Here is a 19,962-nt window from a genome sequence, read left to right as displayed (position 1 = left end):
CCAGGCTGGAGTGCAATGGCGCGATCTCGGCTCACCGCAACCTCCGCCTCCTGGGTTCAGGCAATTCTGCTGCCTCAGCCTCGAGTAGCTGGGATTACAGGCACGCACCACCATGCCCAGCTAATTTTTTGCATTTTTAGTAGAGACGGGGTTTCACCATGTTGACCAGGTTGGTCTCGATCTCTTGACCTCGTGATCCACCCGCCTCGGCCTCCCAAAGTGCTGGGATTACAGGTTTGAGCCACCGCACCCAGCCTTGGGTCTTTGCTAAAGAGTTTTACAAGGCTGAAATGAATCCAATCATAGTTATCTGAAGTTGTAGGACTGATGTCCCTACTTCCTTCCCTATTGGCAATGAGGGATTTTTTTCAACTTTTGAGGCTGCCCAAATCTTTTGACCTGTGGCCCTCTTCCTTCATTTTCAGTGCTAGCAATGGCAAATTGAGTCTTCTCACTTTGCATCTCTCTGATCACAGCTGGAAAAGCTTCTCCACTTTTAATGGTTTATGTAATTAAACTGGATTTACTCAGATAATCCAGGAAAATTTCCTTATCTTTAAGTCCTTACCCTTAACTACATTACACAGAAGTTCCTCTTGACATGTAACACAAATACGCCTTTTGACAGGTACTCACACAAACACCCCTTTTGACATGTAACACAGCATAGTCACGGGTTCTAGGGATTAGGATGTTGGACATCTTTGGAGGGGTCACTATTCTGCTTATCACACAGGGGTTGATAAACAATAGTCCGTGAGCCAAATCTGACCTGTCATCTGTTTTTGTAAATTACTTTTTACTGGAATAAAGCCACATTCATTTGTTCATATATTGTCTATGGCTGCTTTCACATTATAACATCATACTTCAGTGGATGTGACAGAAGCCATTATACCTCTCACGTGTGAAATGTTTACTATCTGACTCTTAACTAAAAAAGTTTGCTGACCTCCTGCTCCAACAATAGCACAATGATACTAAAATGTTTTTAAAGAATATCAATCATGTATTATAAATAAAAATAAACTAAATTTGAAACATGAGAAGGATGTCTAATAAAATTAAGAAATTTAAGTTGCAGCCAAAAAATGTAGCCAGAAAGCAATTTCCATCTCAATTTCACTTGTTGGGAGAGCCTTCAATCTCCTTGTCTGGCAAGAATTTCAAAACTCTCTATAAAAATTACCAAGAGCTGTAAACAGACAGAATATCAGAAATCACTTCCAAATGGATAAAGCTAGGGCAGAAAGTAATTCAAAAAGTAAAGGCCTATCAAACACCCCTTTGTAAAAATTATGGATGCATGAAACTGAATTTTTAAAAGTTTTGCCAAGTAATTTTTAAATCCTTAGGTTATTAACCTTTACATTCATGAAAATCCCCATCGATGAATGCTGGAATTTCTTTCACTGTTTCTCATGCTTATGTAATGATAAAAAGCATATTAATTACAGTTTTCACTGTGTTTTCCACTATGATTTACAAAGGTCATAGGGTCATGGTTAATTTTCATTTAAAATTAGTCTATACATATAAAACAAATTTCTTAATTTGTTAGCTTCATGCTATTAGGATCCATGCAAATATGGCAAAGAAAACAAAACCTACAAGCCCAAATTACAATTAGATCAATTTGAGAACTACAAACATGATGGATTTACCTGAACCCTGAAAGACATCAGGAACACCCTACCTATACCATTTGGAGTTGATGCCCAGAGGAAAAAAATTTTTAAAAGCCAAAATGAGACTGCAGGCCAGTATGGTCCACTCTATCTTTCTACTCAAAATGGAACTACATAAAGACTTCATTTGGAAAAAGTATGCATTTTCAGGCTTGCAAAGTTGATGGAGCATGAGATAACTAAAAGACATTTACTTTCTTTTTCTTCTAACTCATTTTTAAAGATAAAGATGTCATTCACCTTGGAAAGTCACAATAGGACCAGACCTATCAGATTCAAGGTATCTTAATAGTATTTGTGTGTGTGTACATAGAGATCTATTCTGTTGCACTTATTTGGGTCTCAAGAATTATTTTCAATAAAATGATTAATTTTCCTTATGCGTTAAAGAATCTAAAAAATTTGATGAGTGCAAATGTTACTCTGAAGAAACATTAAGTGCTATAAAAAACAAAATTATTTTCCTGGGAAAAACAAATGTGATGTTTCTTAAAAGCAATTAATTGCTATGCTTAAGCACTGAAACCCATATACCCTGACTCTATAGTTCATGACAATGAAGCCATCAGCCTGAAAAACTGAACTAAGAATAGTGTCTTACTAATTAATGACATAATAGCTGGTTAAAACTGCAACTGGCCTTGCTAATCAAAATTTGGAATTGCTAGGTTTCATATTTTATTACCTATTCCTATCAGTTACCAAGACTCTTATTATATTTAACATATTGTAAATGCTGTTTGTTGAAAAGCTTTCTGAAACACATTTTTAAAAGAAAATGTTAACAGGCTTTTTTCTGTTAATTCATATAACTATTAGTTCCCATTCTTCCTTTTTTTTACATGATATTAAAAAATGTAACTTTCGAGTTATTCTTTCCTGAAAGTACAACAGATACTTTTGATATGAAAATAGGTGAAAGTAGACCGATTTGATATTAGAGTTATGCCATGTCTAAAAACTTTTGAAGGCAACAATGGGCATGTATAGGTATATATATGCATATATATAGTTATATATATATGATGTGTATATATATATATAACTATATATATGGGTGTATAAGTGTGAAGGGTGGGTGTATATGTGTGAAGGGTGGAGGTGGAGGGGTGTGTTTGTGTGTGTACATATAGTTGTCCCTTGTTATCCATAGGAAGTTGGTTCCAGAACTTCCTGCAGCTGCCAAAATCCATGGATGTTCAAGTATCTTATATATATTTGCATATAACCTATGCACATCCTTTTTTATACTTTGAATCATCTCTAAATTAGTTACAAGACCTAATACCATAATACAATAATATGGTGTAAATACTAGTTTTCATATTATATATTTGTATTGTTTATTGTTGTACTGCTATTTTTTATTGTATTTTTCCAAATGTTTTTGATCTGTGGTTGGCTGAATCCATGGATGCAGATACTGAGGGCCAACTGTAACTGTGTATGTGTGTGTGTGTGTGTGTGTGTGTGTGTGTGTGTGTGTATGTGTGTGTATATGATGTTGAGGATTGTTTTAATAAATTTCAGTCTGCATGTTTAAGACATCTTTTCCTCACATTTCAGCTAACATTATGTTTCAAAATAGACCTTTGTTTTCTCTTCAATGGAAATAAACTTAGTATATAGACTGTATCTTTATAAGACTGCTAATAATAATATTCAATAAATCAATCACATGTTCCTTCCCTTAGTGAACAATAATACTTCCCAAAGTATTTTGCAAAATCTAGTTTGAGCAATAAATGTAAATATAATAAGCTTTAGAAATTTAAAACAATAAGGTAAAAGTGCTGTATATATTGTACAGACAAGAGTGAGATAGATAGATATTCAAATAGGATATGTCCAGAGCAGCCCAGAGAGGCTCAATTGTGTGGTCTGTAACTGGAGAAGCCTCTGAGGAGAGGCACGATGTACACCACACTGTGGGGCAGGGGTGGTGGTGGAGATTCTAAGCAAGAGCACCTGGAGATTTTTTCTTCTCTAGCGTAAATTGTTCCTCTTTCTATTCTCCTCTCCCCATCAAGTTCTTATAACAGATTTGTCTACATGTATACATATATTTTAAATCTGGGCTTTCTAGAGTGGAGATAGTATTTTCATGGGAACCTGGTCAATTCACTTACTCAAAATATTTAAAGACACAGTTAATTCTATGTGACTTATGATAATTATCTCATCATTCTTATATGCTGACTTTCATTGCCATTCTAGTACTAGCTGGTGCTTAATAAAATTTGTTGACTATGTTCTTTCTTTTCTGTTTACTTTCTTTTGTATATGTAGAACATATATTTTTACATGGCTTATATCTTTTGTACAAAAAATAGCTGACAAATACAGCTGACAAAGTACATTTCCAGAAGATAAAAGACAGACTCCATGCCTAAATATGTTCATTTCAAATAGCTTTATTATATTTAGTGAGACTATTTCAACACTATTTTTGAGGCTACTTTTTTTAATTTATCAAAAAAGCTTTCTTTAACATGTTCTTTAAATTCTAAATAATGATTTAATCTTTATGAAAGTCTTGTGATTCATCTGTACAACTGTTTCTGCATAAGAAACAGAGTACACATTCTGATACCAGGTGCTTTATCAGTAATTCTATAATATGATACAGAAAATTAGTTTCTCTTAATACTTTCTCCCAATGCTTGTAACTATATAGTAATTATCATGATAAACAATAAAAACACATACTTCCATAAAAATTTAAATACACAAATTCCTTATTCAAAAGCAAATATTAAAAATTTCTCTTAGTTTTTAATGCAGTGAAGAGATGAGGGCTATACTAAGGTATGAGGAGGTAGATATTGTAGAACTAAAACACATTCTTAATGTTAGATAGAACTAGTATGGTCACATTTTGGCAAAAGCAGAAAAACACCAAACAGTTTAAATATTAACCATGATCTTTGAAAGTTATTGCAGAGAGATTTGAAATTTTTATTAAATAATTCAGGAAGCCTGGGGCATCTTAGTAAAAAGTGATTCACAGAAAGATGATTCTCATTTTTCTATAAAACCAAGCCTGATTTCTTCAGGAAATCAGAAACTACACAATAGCAGAAAATATACAAGCTTTATATCCAAAAGGATGTGAGTATAAATTATGCTATGTCATTCACTAACTATATGAGCTTGGGAAAATCACTTAATCACTTTTTGCTTTTTTTTTTCAACATCAGGAAAGGTCAACTTAAATGTGTATGTGTAAAGCATGAGATTGACTTATTTTAATACAGGAAGTATGAAAGTATAATAAGGAAGACTTTCATAGGAATCACTTTCCTTGCTCCTGCCCTTCAATGATTTAAGTATTTGAAGTGGATGTTTAAATAATGAGTAGATAATAGAAATTTGTATAGAGGACTGAACAAAATCTGAAGCATTTCTGTTGCAGTTGGATAGATTTAAGAATGGGTTCTTTTCATTCTGAGATGAAAGATTTTGATTTAGACAATGGGAGCACCCAGGCAGTTATAAGAAGCCTTCCTTGACCCTTGACTTAGTACTTCTACATACCACCCAGCCCACCCAACACAACCTTCTCCTTAATTAATCATTCCCCTTTCCACTGTTTATAACTTCTACTGCGGCATGCAACTTAAATTTTTATTTCCTACCGCATAGTGAGAGCGGCTCTTACTCACCTCATCTTCTCCAGCACCTACCACAGTGTGGTAAAGACGTGTGTACTGATAAACAATTTATTAACAATTATTTGGATAAATTGAAGAGAATTTGATCATGAAAAAAACATAGAATAATTATTCTATTTCTTTGTAATACCTATACTCATTTGGATAAATTCAAGAGAATCCGATCATGAAAAAAGCATAGAAAAACCATTCTGTTTATAATATATATACTCATAACAAGTTAATTCACTTGCAACTATAAAAGTCTAGAAAATGTATTCTGCTGTTATCAGTCAAAAGAATGACTATTAAAAACGTAATTCTATAAGCAAGTCAATGCCCAGTAGATGGTACTTACATTAGCCAAATGAGCTAGTTCTATCTCCAGAAACGAATCAGTTGTTTTGGGTTCAGGCCTTATTGTGACGACGATGATTTTGGAATTAATGACAGTATAATTTCTGAAACAGAGTAATTATGATTAAAAGGAGAAATGATTGATTAGAAGTATAAACTGCTACTGCTCAATACATTTTAGGATGGTTTTAAATAAATGCATCCAAAGCAAAAACAGAAATTGTAGTATTATTCATGGAAAGACACAATTTACTGCTATAAAGAAACTTTATGTAGAATAGAAAACTTAGCAAGAAAAGGCCATTTTACTATTTACATTCAGAAAATATAAAAAAGCAACAGCACAGATAAGCTTTTTATTTTAAATGTGATTCACCTACAAGAGTTATGGATTATGAATTCAAACTTTCATAAATCTTTAAATATGTAAATATAATTCATTTATATCAAGGAGGACCTAAGAGTTTGTTTTCTAGGAGATCAAATATTTTATTGCAATGTGCTGTCTTGGTGTTTTTTTGGACTATCCAAAAATACATTACAATAAATAATTAGAGTATGAAGTAACATTAGAGCAAGTAGAGTTTAAATAGAAATAAATGCTGTTGCTAATTATTGACCATAATTTATTTCAGCAATGGAGATTTACAGGCCACTGCTTGATCTCAATATTATCAATCTAAGAAACATATTTTGTCTGAAATACCTTACCAAGATATTTCATTTACAAAGAAGTTTATTTTAAATAAAATCTTATCTATAATTTATAAGAAATTATCTACCAATATAAACATAAAACCGAACAAATGTTTTCTTGTACATATAGGTTTCACACAAAATATGTAAAATGCTGCAGATCATCTAGTATTTAGAGATTTAAAGATGATTTAATTGTACTTATAACCCATTTGAGTGTATGTGTATGTGTGAATACATCCCTGTTTGGAATTTGGAAATAAATAAGCCACTTGCTCTTCCACTGGGTATGTACTATTCTGGGGAATTCACATTAGTTAACAATGACAAAATCATTTAATTTTTTTCTCTTTTTTGTTTTTTAAGGTAGTATTTACAGATAAAACTCACCAATTTTAAGCATATAGTTTAATGCTCTGGATAATTACATGCATAGACAAACAATCCCTTGCCCTAAACGGTTTCCTCAAGTCCCTTTGTATTTAATTCCATACCCACCCATGCTCCCAGGCAACCATGGACATGCTGTTGTTATAATTTTGCCTTTTCTAAAATTTCATTTTAATAGAAGTATACAGTACACAGACTTTTAATTTTAACTTAATTCATTTAGCACAACTTTTTAAAGATTCATCTATTTTATTTCTTTTCATAGTTGAGCAATATCCATGGTATGAATACAACAAAATTTACTGATGTATTTATCAATTACGTTAACACATTTTAGGTTATTTCTGATTTTTAGCCTTTATGAATAATAGCTAATGATAATTGGCTATTACAAATAATTACCATATATACTTTATGTATGGACATGTATTTTTATATGTCTCAGGCTAATATCTAGGAGTGGAATTCCTTGATCATGCTGTAAAGGCATACGTAATTTTATGTTACTGCTACATTGTTTTCTAAAGTGGTTGTACCATTTTAAGTCATATAATTCTCATATGGAGCCATGCTGAAACTTGCATTTTTTGAGATTATTTTTTCTCTAATGAGATGGTTTTTGGTACAATATTTCGTCAGAAAAAAATGTGGAGCTATTCTGTGGTTGAGGGAATTTACTATATTTAGTAGCAGAGGAACTATACACCCATTTTGCACGGGCTAACATTTTTTAGTGCATTTCTCATGTATGTAGTAATGTCAAATAACAATTTCTTCAACATTCAGGGAGCCACTCAGCCTAAGAGTAAAGAGTAAAAAACAACAAAGCATAAATCAATTTTGTTTTTGTTAGGAAGATTGTTGTAGACAGAGAGAGCTGGTTAACTGTCCTTTTTTTCATTAAATGCTAAATGAGTCAATTGAAGGTCCAGTGCATTTTGAAGGGAAGGAAACTAAGTTCTAAATGCCAAGCTTCCTTTGCCAAATTATTCTTCCCTGTTTTTCTGTGAGTAAAAGCGATCAGGGAACCAAGTGAGAATAGATGAAATTGACAAAGTTGAGAGGTGATCCTCTGTGGTTGATCATATTAGCACAGCTGACAGGCCTCCCAGAGAATGGTGCATACAGTTTAGAGTTAGGGGAAATATCCACCTGTCATTACCAGAGAAATTATGAACATTTCTCCCAGAGAACAATCAGTCCTAAACAAACAGATGTAAGTTCATTTTTCAGATTAGCCTGAATATGTTTAAGTTCTGGCTTGGTTTTGCAAAAAAAAAATATTGATACATCACTCAAATTCCATTTGTCTATTTTAGTTCTGTTTATAATTCTAGTCAAGGGCTTTTAATAAAACCCAATGACTGCTAATTTTAATTAATATTAGATAATTTTTATATTAGAAAGGCATCTCTATTATGTTTAAGTTGCATAAGAGAATACATTACTAGAAAACACAGATGTGGATATTCTATAAAGAAGGCTGCAATTTTGTTAAGATATTTATGAAGCTCTCTGTGTTTGGGAATGTGTAGACTTTGGCCCCGAATGACTGATCTATAAGGAGCAAAGGAGCTACAAGAAGCTGCTTTCTGTAGGGAATATTACACTGTGTTAGGTTTATCAGTTGCTCAACTGGACTGGTGGAGAAGTTCTCTAAAGGAGTAAATCAACACTGTGGTTTTTGCTGAGAAAGGAGAGACAGAGACAGACAGAGAGGCAGAGAGAGAGAGAGAGAGAAAATGTGTGATGCGTGTATGCTTTAACATGTTTAGAATATATTTGAGAAGAGATGTCAGGGAAGGAAACTAAGTTCTAAATGCCAAGTTTATTTAAGCATATCAGTGTGCTAATGTCATTCATGTGAGTCCCTGCCCCCTTCTGTCCCAACACAGTAATGTGCACTTACCTCTTCCAAATCATCCATCAATTCTATGCATGTCTTTTCCACATGATAATAAGCTCAAAGAGAGCAAGAATTTTATCTATCATTTATATGTCCTCATTTGTACTATTTTTTGGAATATTTTAATAATTAAAACATGTTTGTTTTGTTTAATAAGCAAATACTAAATAAAAATATTAAAATTTTAACAAGTTGATTTAAAATTTAATGCCAATATTATGGTATTAAAATGCCTAATAAAGGAAAAATAAATAAGCAAACTTACATTATGCAATGGCTCCCTTTTTAAAAAACTGAATAGTATACAAAATTGTCTTTAATGTATTCCATCAATTCATTCTAATTTGCACAAGTGAATAGCTGGCTTCTGATGTGCCATGTCAGGCTTTGTGATCTGCTAATGCTCCCTGGCTGGCTGTATGTTTGCATTCACTGCTAGAAAAGCAGATCTGACAGCCAAATGAATTTCATGACTGAAATAAAATTATTATCTGTCCTTAAGATTTGTGCTAGTTGGTATATAAAATATCTTAAAATGTATAGAGTTAATCATTTAAAGGTAACCCAACTTAATCGTCACATTTTTTTGCAGATTCTTAAGATGTTTAAAGCACATGAACCATATCTTAAAGAGAGTATAAAAAGTGACTAAAAATACAACTCAGCTGGGTACAACAGATTCACTTAGTACATAAGGACGTCTATAGGCTGAAAGTAAAAGTATGGGAAAAAAGTCTCATGTAAAAGATAACCAAAAGAGAATGAGGTTGCTACACTTATATCAAACAAAATAGACTTTAAATCAAAAATTGTCACAAGACAAAAAAAGGACACGATGTAATGTTAAAAGAGCTGATTCACTTGGAAGATATAACAATTATAAATATATGTGCACCTAATGTCAGAGCACCCAAACATATGAAGCAAATATTGAAACAATTGAGGGAAGAAATAAATAGTAACAATATAATAGGATATTTTATTACCTCATTTAATAATTAGATTACCTAGACAGAAGATTAATAAGAAAACAGATGACATTAAAAACATTATAGATGAATTCGACCTTACAGGCATATGCAGAACACTCCAAACAACAGCAGAATACACATTCTTCTTAAGGGCAGGCAGAACATTTTCCAGGATAGATTACAACGTAGGCCACAAAACAAGCCTTAACAAATTCAAGAAGACTGAAATCTTAACAAGTATCTTTTCTGACCACAATGGAATGAAACTAGAACTCAATACCAAAAGAAACACTGAAAAATACACAAACATGTAGAAGGCAAACAGCACACTATTGAACAACCAGGTGATCAAAGAAGAAATCACAAGAAATATTAGAAAATACCTTGAGACAAGTAAAGATGAAAATACAGCATATCACATAACATATGTGATGCAGCAAAAAAGTACTAAGAGGGAAACTCATAGCAGTAAACAGCTACATTAAAAAAGAAGAAAGATCTTAAATCAAAACCTAACTTTATACTTCAGAGAACTAAAAATAGAAGCATAAACTGAACCCAAAGTTAGCGAAGACAATAATAAAAATTAGAGCTGAAATATACAGAATAGAAAATAGCAAACCCATGTAAAAACCAACAAAACTCAGAGCTTATTTTTCTAGAAATTATCTACAAAATTGACAAACCCTTTTTAAATAGAGTAAGTAAAAAGAAAGAGAGAACGCTCAAATAACACCAGAAAAAAAGGAGGAGACATCACAACGGATGCCACTGAAGTAAACAGTATCATAAGAGACAGCTATGAACAATTATTTATATGCCAACATACAGGATAACCTAAAGAAATAGACAAATTATTAGAAAAATGCAACATATCAAGACTGAATCATGCAGAAATTTTATTTCTGAATAGACACATAATTAGTAAAGAGATCGAATCAGCAATCAAAAATCTCTCAACAAACAAAAGCCCAGAGGACCAGAAGTCTTCACTAGAGAATTCCACGATAGGTTTAAAAAAGAATAAACACAGCTCCTTCTCAATGTCTTCCAAAAAATTAAAGAAGAGACCCCTCCCATCCCATTTTAGAAGGCCAGTGTTACTTGGATACCAAAATCAGACAAAGATACTATTTTTAAAAAAAAAGAAAGCTAAGGACAAATATCCTTAAGAAATACTGACACAAAAATCTTCAACAAAATGCTAGCAAAGCAAATTCAGCAGCATGTTAAAAAGTTTATGTACTATGACCAAGAGGGATTTATTTCTGAAATACAAAGATGTTTCCACAAATGAGAATCAATCAATGCAATACATCACATTAACAGAATGAAGGTCAAAAACTACATGAGCGTCTCAATTGATTTTTAAAAACCATGTGACAAAATTTAACACCCTTTCATGATAAAAATTATTTAATGAACCAGGAATATGAAGAAATTATTTCAACATAGAAAGGTCATATATGCAAAACTCACATCTAATATCATACTTTATGGTAAAAAAAAATACTGAAAGCTTTTCCTGTAAGATCAGAAATAAGACAAAAATGCCCTCTATTGCCAGTTTTATTCAACATAGTACTAGAAGTCCTAGAAACAGCAATTAGGTAAGAAAAAAGAATAAATGGCATCCAAATGGAAAAGGAAGGCATAAAATTACCTCTGTTCCTAGATGATATGACTTTATATCATGTAAAAGAAATCCTAAAGATTACACACAGACACGCATTAAAAAATCTTGTTATAATTAATGAGCAAATTCAGTGAAGTTGCAGAATGTAAAAAAATTAATACACAAAAATCAACTGTTTCTATATATTTTCAATGAACAATCTAAAAGGAAATTAAGAAAATAATCCCATTTAAAAAGCACCAAAATAAATAAAATACTTATTAGTAAACTTAAACTAGGAGGAAAAGACTTGTACATTAAAAACTATGAAACATTTCTGAAAAAAAATGAAAGAAGAGACAGATAAATGGAAGGAAATCCTGTGTCTATGAATTAGATGACTTAATATTGTTAAAATGTCCATATTACCCAAAGCAATCTATCCAAATGGTATTTTTGCAGAAATGGAAAAAAAAATTCACATAAAATCTGAAAGAATCCTTAACAGCTGGATCAGTCTTAAGAAAGAAAAATAAAATATCCTATAGTTCCAAGCTACATTACAAAGCTACAGTAATAATTTCTAAAAAGCATGGTACTGGTGTCAAGACAGACGTACAGACCAACAGAAAAGAACAGAGTGCTCAGAAATAAATCCTCATGTATATGGCCAAATGGTCCATGACAAGGGTCTTAATGCTATACAATAGGAAAAGGATAATCTCTTCAACAAATAGTGTTGAAAAAACTGGATATCCACATGCCTACATCATATAAAAAACTCAACATATAATAGATTAAGACCTAAACGTAAGACTAGAAACTGTAAAACTGTTCAAGGAAAACATAGAGAAACACATCCAAATCACTGAACTTGGAGATGGCATCAAAAGTACAGGGAACAATAGCTAAAATAAGTAAATGAGACTCATCAAATCAAAAAACCAAAACAAAGTAACTTTTTGTTTAGGAAAGGAAACAAGTAGAATGAAAAGACAACCTATGAAAAGAGAGAAAATATTTGTAAACTATGTATCTGGTAAGAGGTTAACATCCAGAATACATAAATAACTCCTAAAACTTGACAGCAAAAGCCCAAACCAAATTATCTGATTAAAAAATGGGCAAAGGACTTGAACAGACATTTCTCCAAAGAAGGTATGTATATGGTCAAGAAGGATATAAAAAGATGCTCTACATCACTAATCATAAGGGAAATCCAAATCAAAACTACAATGAAATATCACCTCACGCCCACTAGAATAGCCACTATTAATAACAAAAGTTAGGCTGGTGGGATGCCTGATGCCTCTAATCCTAGCTCTTTGGGAGGTTGATGGGGGTGGGTCACATGAGGCCAAGAGTTTGAGACCTGCCAGGCCAACATGGGGAAACCCCATCTCTGTTAAAAATACAAAAATTAGCCAGGTGTGGTGGCACACATCTGTAATCCCAGCTACTTTGGAGGCTGAGGCAGGAGAATCGCTTGAACCAGGGAGGTAGAGGTTGCAGTGAGCTGAGATCTGTGCCACTGCACTCCAGCCTGGGCAACAGAGTAAGACTCTGTCTCAAAAAGTAAACAAAACCAAAAAACAACATAACAAATGTTGACAAGGATGTGGGGAAATTGAACAATGCAGTGTTGGTGGGAATGTGAAATGGTGCAGCTGCTTTGGAATACGGTATGGCAGTTTCTGAGAAAACAAATCAAAAATAATCCAATGATCTCTCTTCTGAGTATATATCCAAAATAATTGAAAGAAAGATCTCACAGAGAGATATTTGCACACTCATGTTCATCACGTATAATTGATAACTGTCAAGAGGCGGAAGCAAGCTGATTGTCCATCAGTGGAAGAATCAATGAAGAAAATGTAGTGTATATATATAAACAATGAAATATTCTTCAGCCGTATAAAAAGTCTTATCATATGCTACAAGACAGATGAACCCAAAGGATATTATGCTAATTGAAATAAGTCAATCACAGAAAGATGAATACTGCATGATTCTACTTCCATGAGGTATTTAAAGTAGTCAAACTAAGAATTGGAAAATAGAATGGTAGTTGCTAGCGGTCAGAGGAAGTGGGAAAATGGGAGTTGTGCTTTATTTTTGTAGCCTTTCAATTTTGCAAGATAAGAAGATTCTAGAGATCTGTTACATAAGTGCATATAGTTAACATTGTACTGTATATTTAAAAAGGTTATTATGGTAAATTTAATGTTTTTTTTAACATAATAAAAAATGTAAGGCAGTGTTATACAAAAAGCACCAGTGGAGGAAATGGCAGAACTAATGGCATACATATAGTATCGCCAGCCAAGATACAACAAAAATATGTTAAGAATTCAATGGAAGTTAGAAAAGTTACTATAGTCTTTTTCTATCTGCAGATTTATAGTTCATGTAGCTTCAAAAATGAAGCTGTTATAAATGTTTTAAATTAATGGAACAATTTAAATAAGATTAAAATAACATAGATTATTTCATACAATATGGGAACTTGGGGACTTTATCAAAAATTTAAAGCTAAAAATCTTTGTTTTCAAACCTAAACTCAGCTGACAGCTGCTAAAAAGTAGGATTGGGCTTAATTAAAGCTTTGAAAGGAGTTAGAATTTCACTGTAGGTTTTCTAAGATAAGTAGAATGTAGAATTGTTTAAATGTCAAGTGATCAGAGATTTATGTTTGCTTTTAAAATATCTGACCAATCTAATCCCAGATTTTAAAAAATAATGGACTATGTAATACCACAATGTTTTATACTATATAAGTCATGTCAATTTGTTATTTCCATAGATAATTTAAATTTCTAATGTTTTCATGAGAAGCAATTCTAAAAAGGTACAGAATGTCACAAAACTAGATCCTTATTTCATTGCACAGTGAGAATGAAAAAGCAAGATTCAAAATTTAGTCCTAAACTTAAGGGTTTGAGCTCTTGAAAGAGCTGACTGCTTCAGGTTGATTGCCTTCAGCGTGCATTGGTGTAAAAGTGATTATGTCTTCTTCTTTCTATTATTTCCAATATTGTTGTTCATGTTTAATTTTTATAGTATTAGGTATTCAAATGAGTTCCATTTCCTGAATATATAAAAATTTTAGCATCATTTATCTTAATTAGGTTGTGCACTTGACAAGAAATTCATGTGATTTTGCATTATTAAAATTTGTTCCTTTCTTTAAAGATAATTTTGTAATGACTTTTGGTTTATGAGGACACTTTAGTTTTCCTTCATCTGTATTTTTCTTGATTCTACTATAGTGGAATTTACTATAATTTTATTAGTTCTTTTATTATATCTTGAATGTTAATCACTACATAAAACGTACTTTTTTTTTAAAGGACTACATTTTTCATGTCTTAACAGGATAATCACATACTGCTCACATACTCAAAAGTATCATGGCTTCCCACAAAACTGGAGGCTGAACTTATTAAATGAATCAGATAAATGATTGTTTATAGCCATTTACTGATTTCTTGGCTTGAATGTATTATCAGATATACTTTTCTTTTTCCTTAGAGATTATTTCCTTAAAATGAATTCTTAGAAGTAGAATTGCTATATCAATGACAAAGCACTTTTAAGTTTCATGGTACTGCCAAAAATGCTATAAAAATAAGCCAAAGTTTCTCACAGCAGTTATGAGTTTGCCAAGATATGGATGTTTTCTAATTCCTTAATGTAAATGGGGTCTTCGTGTCAATATCTCACTCAAAGCACTCTCTGAATTGGGCTGGACATGCACATAGGTGGTCATAGGGGAATTGGAGGTGTGACAAACTTAAGTCTTGGCATTAACAGTCTGGGCTGGGGCCACCAGGCCAGCCTCAGTGCTTCCTGAAACTGCCTATACATAGACACTTGCTTCTGGATCTTATAAGATTTACTGCAAAGGATACATGTATACTAATGAACTATCATAGAAGTCTATGTTTTGTATTGCTTAGAATAAATAGTAACAGCATGGAGGCAACGAGATATAATAGAAGAGTCCTGGTTTTAGGAAACAAGACAAGTTGGATTAGCACTTAGTTACCTACTGGACATATAATCTTAGGCAGGTCACTTAAGTGATAGAATCTCAGGTCCCTTATCTATAAAATGAAACTTCTGGTTCACACTAAACTCTAAAAGATCTTACAGCATTAATATCCTATGGTGTTATACTTTTCTTTTCTTTGAGATGAAGTCTTGCTCTGTCACCCAGGCTGGAGTGCAATGGCGTGATCTCTGCTCACTGCATCATCCACATCCCAGATTCGAGTGATTCTTCTACCTAAGCCTCCCAAGTATCTGGGATTACAGGCTTGCACCGCCACACATGGCTAATTTTTGTATTTTAGTACAGACAGGGTTTTACCATGTTGGCCAGGCTGGTCTTGAGCTCCTGACTTCAAGTAATTCACCCGCCTCAGCCTCCCAAAGTGCTGAGATTGTAGACATGAGTCGCCCTGCCTGGCCCATCTATGCTTTCTATCTATAAGAAATTATTCTGAAGAAGGAGGAAGGTGAGAGGCTGAGAATAGCACATATTTAGTTTGGACTTCATCTAAAGCCTATTTCCTTGAGTTGAAATAAAAATCTGAACCTGCTTAACTTTAAAAGGGAGGACAATTGAATAGTAAAATAAAAATTGCAGCTCAAAGGACAGTCGGAAGTATATTAGGGTGAGAGATGAAGATAAATATCTCAATAAAAGAGACAGTCAACATGCAAAATTATTTATGACTTTGTATGAAGGACAATTTATAAACTACATCTATTCAAAGCATTACATCAAGTCCTCCTTCTTAGTATCTATGAAGGAAATTATAAAAATGATTACACCAAAATATACCATTTCTGGAAACTTAACAGCAAACCTACTATTATGATTTCTGTGTATGAGAAACTTGGCTTCACATATTTCAACAGATAATTAGTAAAATCATCAACAAGGAAAATATTTTATAAAAATTTGTAAATAATTAAACATATAGAACAAATTTGTAATTTTTAATGTTGAAGAAGAAGATATTTCTTTTCTTATTTGGTTCAATTCACACAGTCAAACTTATACAGTAAATGACAAAAGATACATATTTTAATCCTCTCTTCCTAAAATATTTTCATAGTGCAAACATTAAACTTCTGTGAGTCTTACTTTTAAAGGTATCTTATATAAGATATTTTACCAGATAGAAAAAGTAATAATTACAGAAAAAAATCCTTGACCCTTTATTAAGAACTATTCTGAGAGTTTCAATAGCAGGGGAAGTTTAAAAGAAATAATACATTACTGTTAGCAGGCACGCTGCTCAGTAAATGTTTGCTGAGTGACTATGGAAGAAAGATTCACCTTGGTTCATTAAAATGTATTATTTCCATTTAGCAGATCTATAATTGGTGCAGTTACTCATTAGACTTTCTGGAACAATGTTTTGAAAAGGAGAAAAACAAGCTCAAGGGTAAAGTTAGTGGTCACATTATATTACTCTATGATATAAAAGAAAATGAGAAATAAACACTATTACTTCACCTTTCTAAGAGTACAAATATTTCATCCTGAGCATTCTATTGTCCTTTTATCTGGTCAATGATCTAAGTACTATATAGTTGTCCTACAGACATTTACTAAATTGCTTTATAGATGCAAATAATGTATAGGTAGATGAATTTATAATTCTTATACAGAGATTATTTAGGACCTCAATCTAAAGAATATGTAGAAACCTTTTGCAACAGAAAGATAATTTCTGAAGTTGAAAATAATTTTTAAGTTCAATTTCCACATTTTGCTTATAAAAAAAAAGTCAATGACTTGCCCAGTGGCCTATCTGAATCCCTTTGTGTTATAAGTGGCATTAGGGGAGCCATTGCATCAGACTAGTCTCTGCTGTATCCATTAAATCATCCATGATGTATCCATTAATCTGCCCATAAACTGTATGAGACAAACTGCCTCTTGTCATGATATTTTTTAAAAAGCTGAAACACTAATTAAATGCTTTTTCTGAANAAAAAAAAAAAAAAAAAAAAAAAAAAAAAAAAAAAAAAAAAAAAAAAAAAAAAAAAAAAAAAAAAAAAAAAGGCTGGCATCCCTTGGGAAATTTCCTAAGGAAATTTCCAATTACATTGACAGCATAAATTTATAAAACTTGGAATAACCTTACTTCATTTGTTTGTGTAGGTGAGTGAGTGCTATGAGATTATGTAGAGCAAGATAAATCATAATGCAATGTTGGTGGATATCTAGGAGGGAAACTAATTAATAATACAAAAATGTTATATTGAATATTTCATTTGTACTCACTATATACCTCAGGAGCAAATAGAGAGAATGTTGCATATAAATACATTTCTATTTTAAATTTGAACTGAAGGCACACAATTACTGAGTGACTGGACAAGTTTATAAAACTCTTGACATGTTTAATTGAAAAGAAAACGCAAGTCACCTGATTTTAAGCTAGTATCTGGTCTAGAATTCTTAAAATATAAGCTTTACATAAACTAATTCCCTGTGTAAATAAATGCCTAATTTTGATTATCTGGGCACTTTTAACATATTTCTCCTCAAACATAAAACACAAAGATATAGGCAGTGTAACTATGAATAAATTTTATCTGTGAATAGCTGTATGTACCAATGAGTTTTAATAAAACCATTGGAAAAGTTGAGAGTAGACATTTTTGGATTTCAAACTATTTTTTTTCCTAAGCAAAACACAATCAAACAAAGAGATCCAAATTAAGGAAGTCTACATTCTATTCAGAGGAGAAGGAAGGTAAATAAATTTCAACTTCTCATAGTTGTCTTTATGGCTGAAGGAGACCCTGCATTGCATTCACAGGGGCTCTGGATGACTCTACACATATTAATAAAGAGCTTCACATAGCAAGATTTTCTATAAAGATTCATGACTAATCACTGCTGCTACCTTAGGTAATTTTTTTTCTTCTGAACTTTGTTTTTATTTATTAGACTGTTTGGTTCCTGGTGTAACTGTATACATCATTTATATTCTTTCCTCTCTAAAAATGTAAACCTTTATTTATGAGAGTATAAGAAAAAAGTGCAACTGTGATTGTATTTAAAACACAACTTTATTTCTATCTTCCAAAATGAGGTAGTGTGGAGAAACAGGTCATTATGAGTGATAACATCACCATCCAAGCAGGTGTGAATGATGTTTTCTGAGAGATTTGGCATAGTAGATAAGAGAGTAAAGCAAATAAGTCAGTGTTGGTAGAATTACTATTTGTAATTGTACTTAATGTCTGGGAGGAAAGGAATTAATATATTTATTCCAGAAATAGTCCTCTAAATGAACAGCAGCATTTTAAAAAATATAGCTGTAATTGAAAATTTATTTCAAAGCAAGCTGAGATCTTGTGCAAATAAACAAGACCATGTTTTCCCAGTCATCACGACACTCCTTTAATTTCATTTTATGTTGATGAATAGTACCATTAAGTACAAATACAGGGAGAAGACAGATTAATTTTTCCAATGACCCATTCTATTATAGAGACGAGATTTTTCTTTTCTTTCTTTCTTTTTTCCATCGTCAAGCAAGGCATTATTAGTTACAAAAGAATTAGCAGGGCTACAGTCAGACACCAAAATTATCTTTTCTAGTTGTTTTGAAATGCATAATTGCTAATAGCCTGTTCATTAAATTTGTATTTTCTATTTCATTTAAGAAAAGTCCCTTTGTATTACCAAAGCTTGTTTGACTATTTTTATAAAATGAGATATAATCACATTTTGGAATAATTTACAAAATTACAACAGCTTATTACTTTGTAGCTTACCTCAAAGTGGGCAAAATTAGATCTAAGTTTTTGTATAGAACTGCTCCAAGAACAAATACAGATGATTCATCTAATTCTAGAAAGAATAAAATTTGAAATATTAGCAAACAGCAAGAAAATATTATTTCTTACAAAACTTAAATCTGCTAATTACAAGATAATTCCAGTACTTCCTTATGCAAAGATGAAGCCTGGTAAAAAGAAATGCATTCCTAACCATGCACATTAATAGTAGCTTTTGAAGATGACCTTTTATAGTTTTGCATCATGATGTAAACTTTCTTCACCAGGTTGAGACAAGAAGCTGCCTTAGTCTCCATTAAAGAGTTTAATTTCCCAGTAATATCAGGAAAGAAAGCCAATTCTCTCTCAGGTAACTACATTTTAAGTTTGAAATCTGCAAAAGTGACCATAATTTCACTTTTAAAAAGAGTCATTAATTTTAAAGGCTATTAGAAATATTCTAAAAACTAAATTTTTTCTCAAATTATTTTTTAGACCTTTAAGTTCATGGAAACGTGTGCAGGTTCGTTACATAGGTAAACTTGTGTCATGGGGTATGTTGTGCTGATTATTTTATCACCCAGGTATTAAATTTGTTTTCATATGCCAAAACAGTATCTTCAAACCAAAGTAAATTTTAATGAGGCAGAAATAAAAATTACATTGCATGGAAAATACAACACATTTCAATACCTAGATGTAAAATATGAGTCCACATGCTTTACACAGGGATAAAACCATCAATACTGAAACTTGGCTATGTCAAGCTCAGGTCAATAATTTGCACTTGTATATTTTCGCCACTGTAATAGTTTGTTTTCTCCAGTAAATTCGGAGACTTTTAAACCAAGAAAAAGTAGTCTATATTTAGAAA

At 32.1% G+C, this 19,962-nt stretch overlaps 1 protein-coding gene across 3 annotated transcripts in view; it reads right to left on the bottom strand.

Moving 5' to 3' along the window:
* Nucleotides 1-19,962, bottom strand: part of ADGRB3 (adhesion G protein-coupled receptor B3) — a 756,499-nt gene that overhangs the window by 331,511 nt on the left and 405,026 nt on the right. For all 3 annotated transcript variants that reach the window (XM_017507539.2, XM_017507537.2, XM_017507538.2), the window contains 2 exons: nucleotides 19,086-19,161; nucleotides 5,700-5,802 (listed from right to left, as the gene is read on the bottom strand). In XM_017507539.2, coding sequence (XP_017363028.1) covers nucleotides 5,700-5,802; nucleotides 19,086-19,161 — 179 coding nt within the window. The remainder of the gene's footprint in view (nucleotides 1-5,699; nucleotides 5,803-19,085; nucleotides 19,162-19,962) is intronic.

The sequence above is a fragment of the Cebus imitator genome, unplaced genomic scaffold (genome assembly GCF_001604975.1).
Source record: "Cebus imitator isolate Cc_AM_T3 unplaced genomic scaffold, Cebus_imitator-1.0 Scaffold377, whole genome shotgun sequence".
NCBI classification, from domain to species: Eukaryota; Metazoa; Chordata; class Mammalia; order Primates; family Cebidae; genus Cebus; species Cebus imitator.
This window is presented reverse-complemented; position numbering and strand designations above follow the sequence as displayed.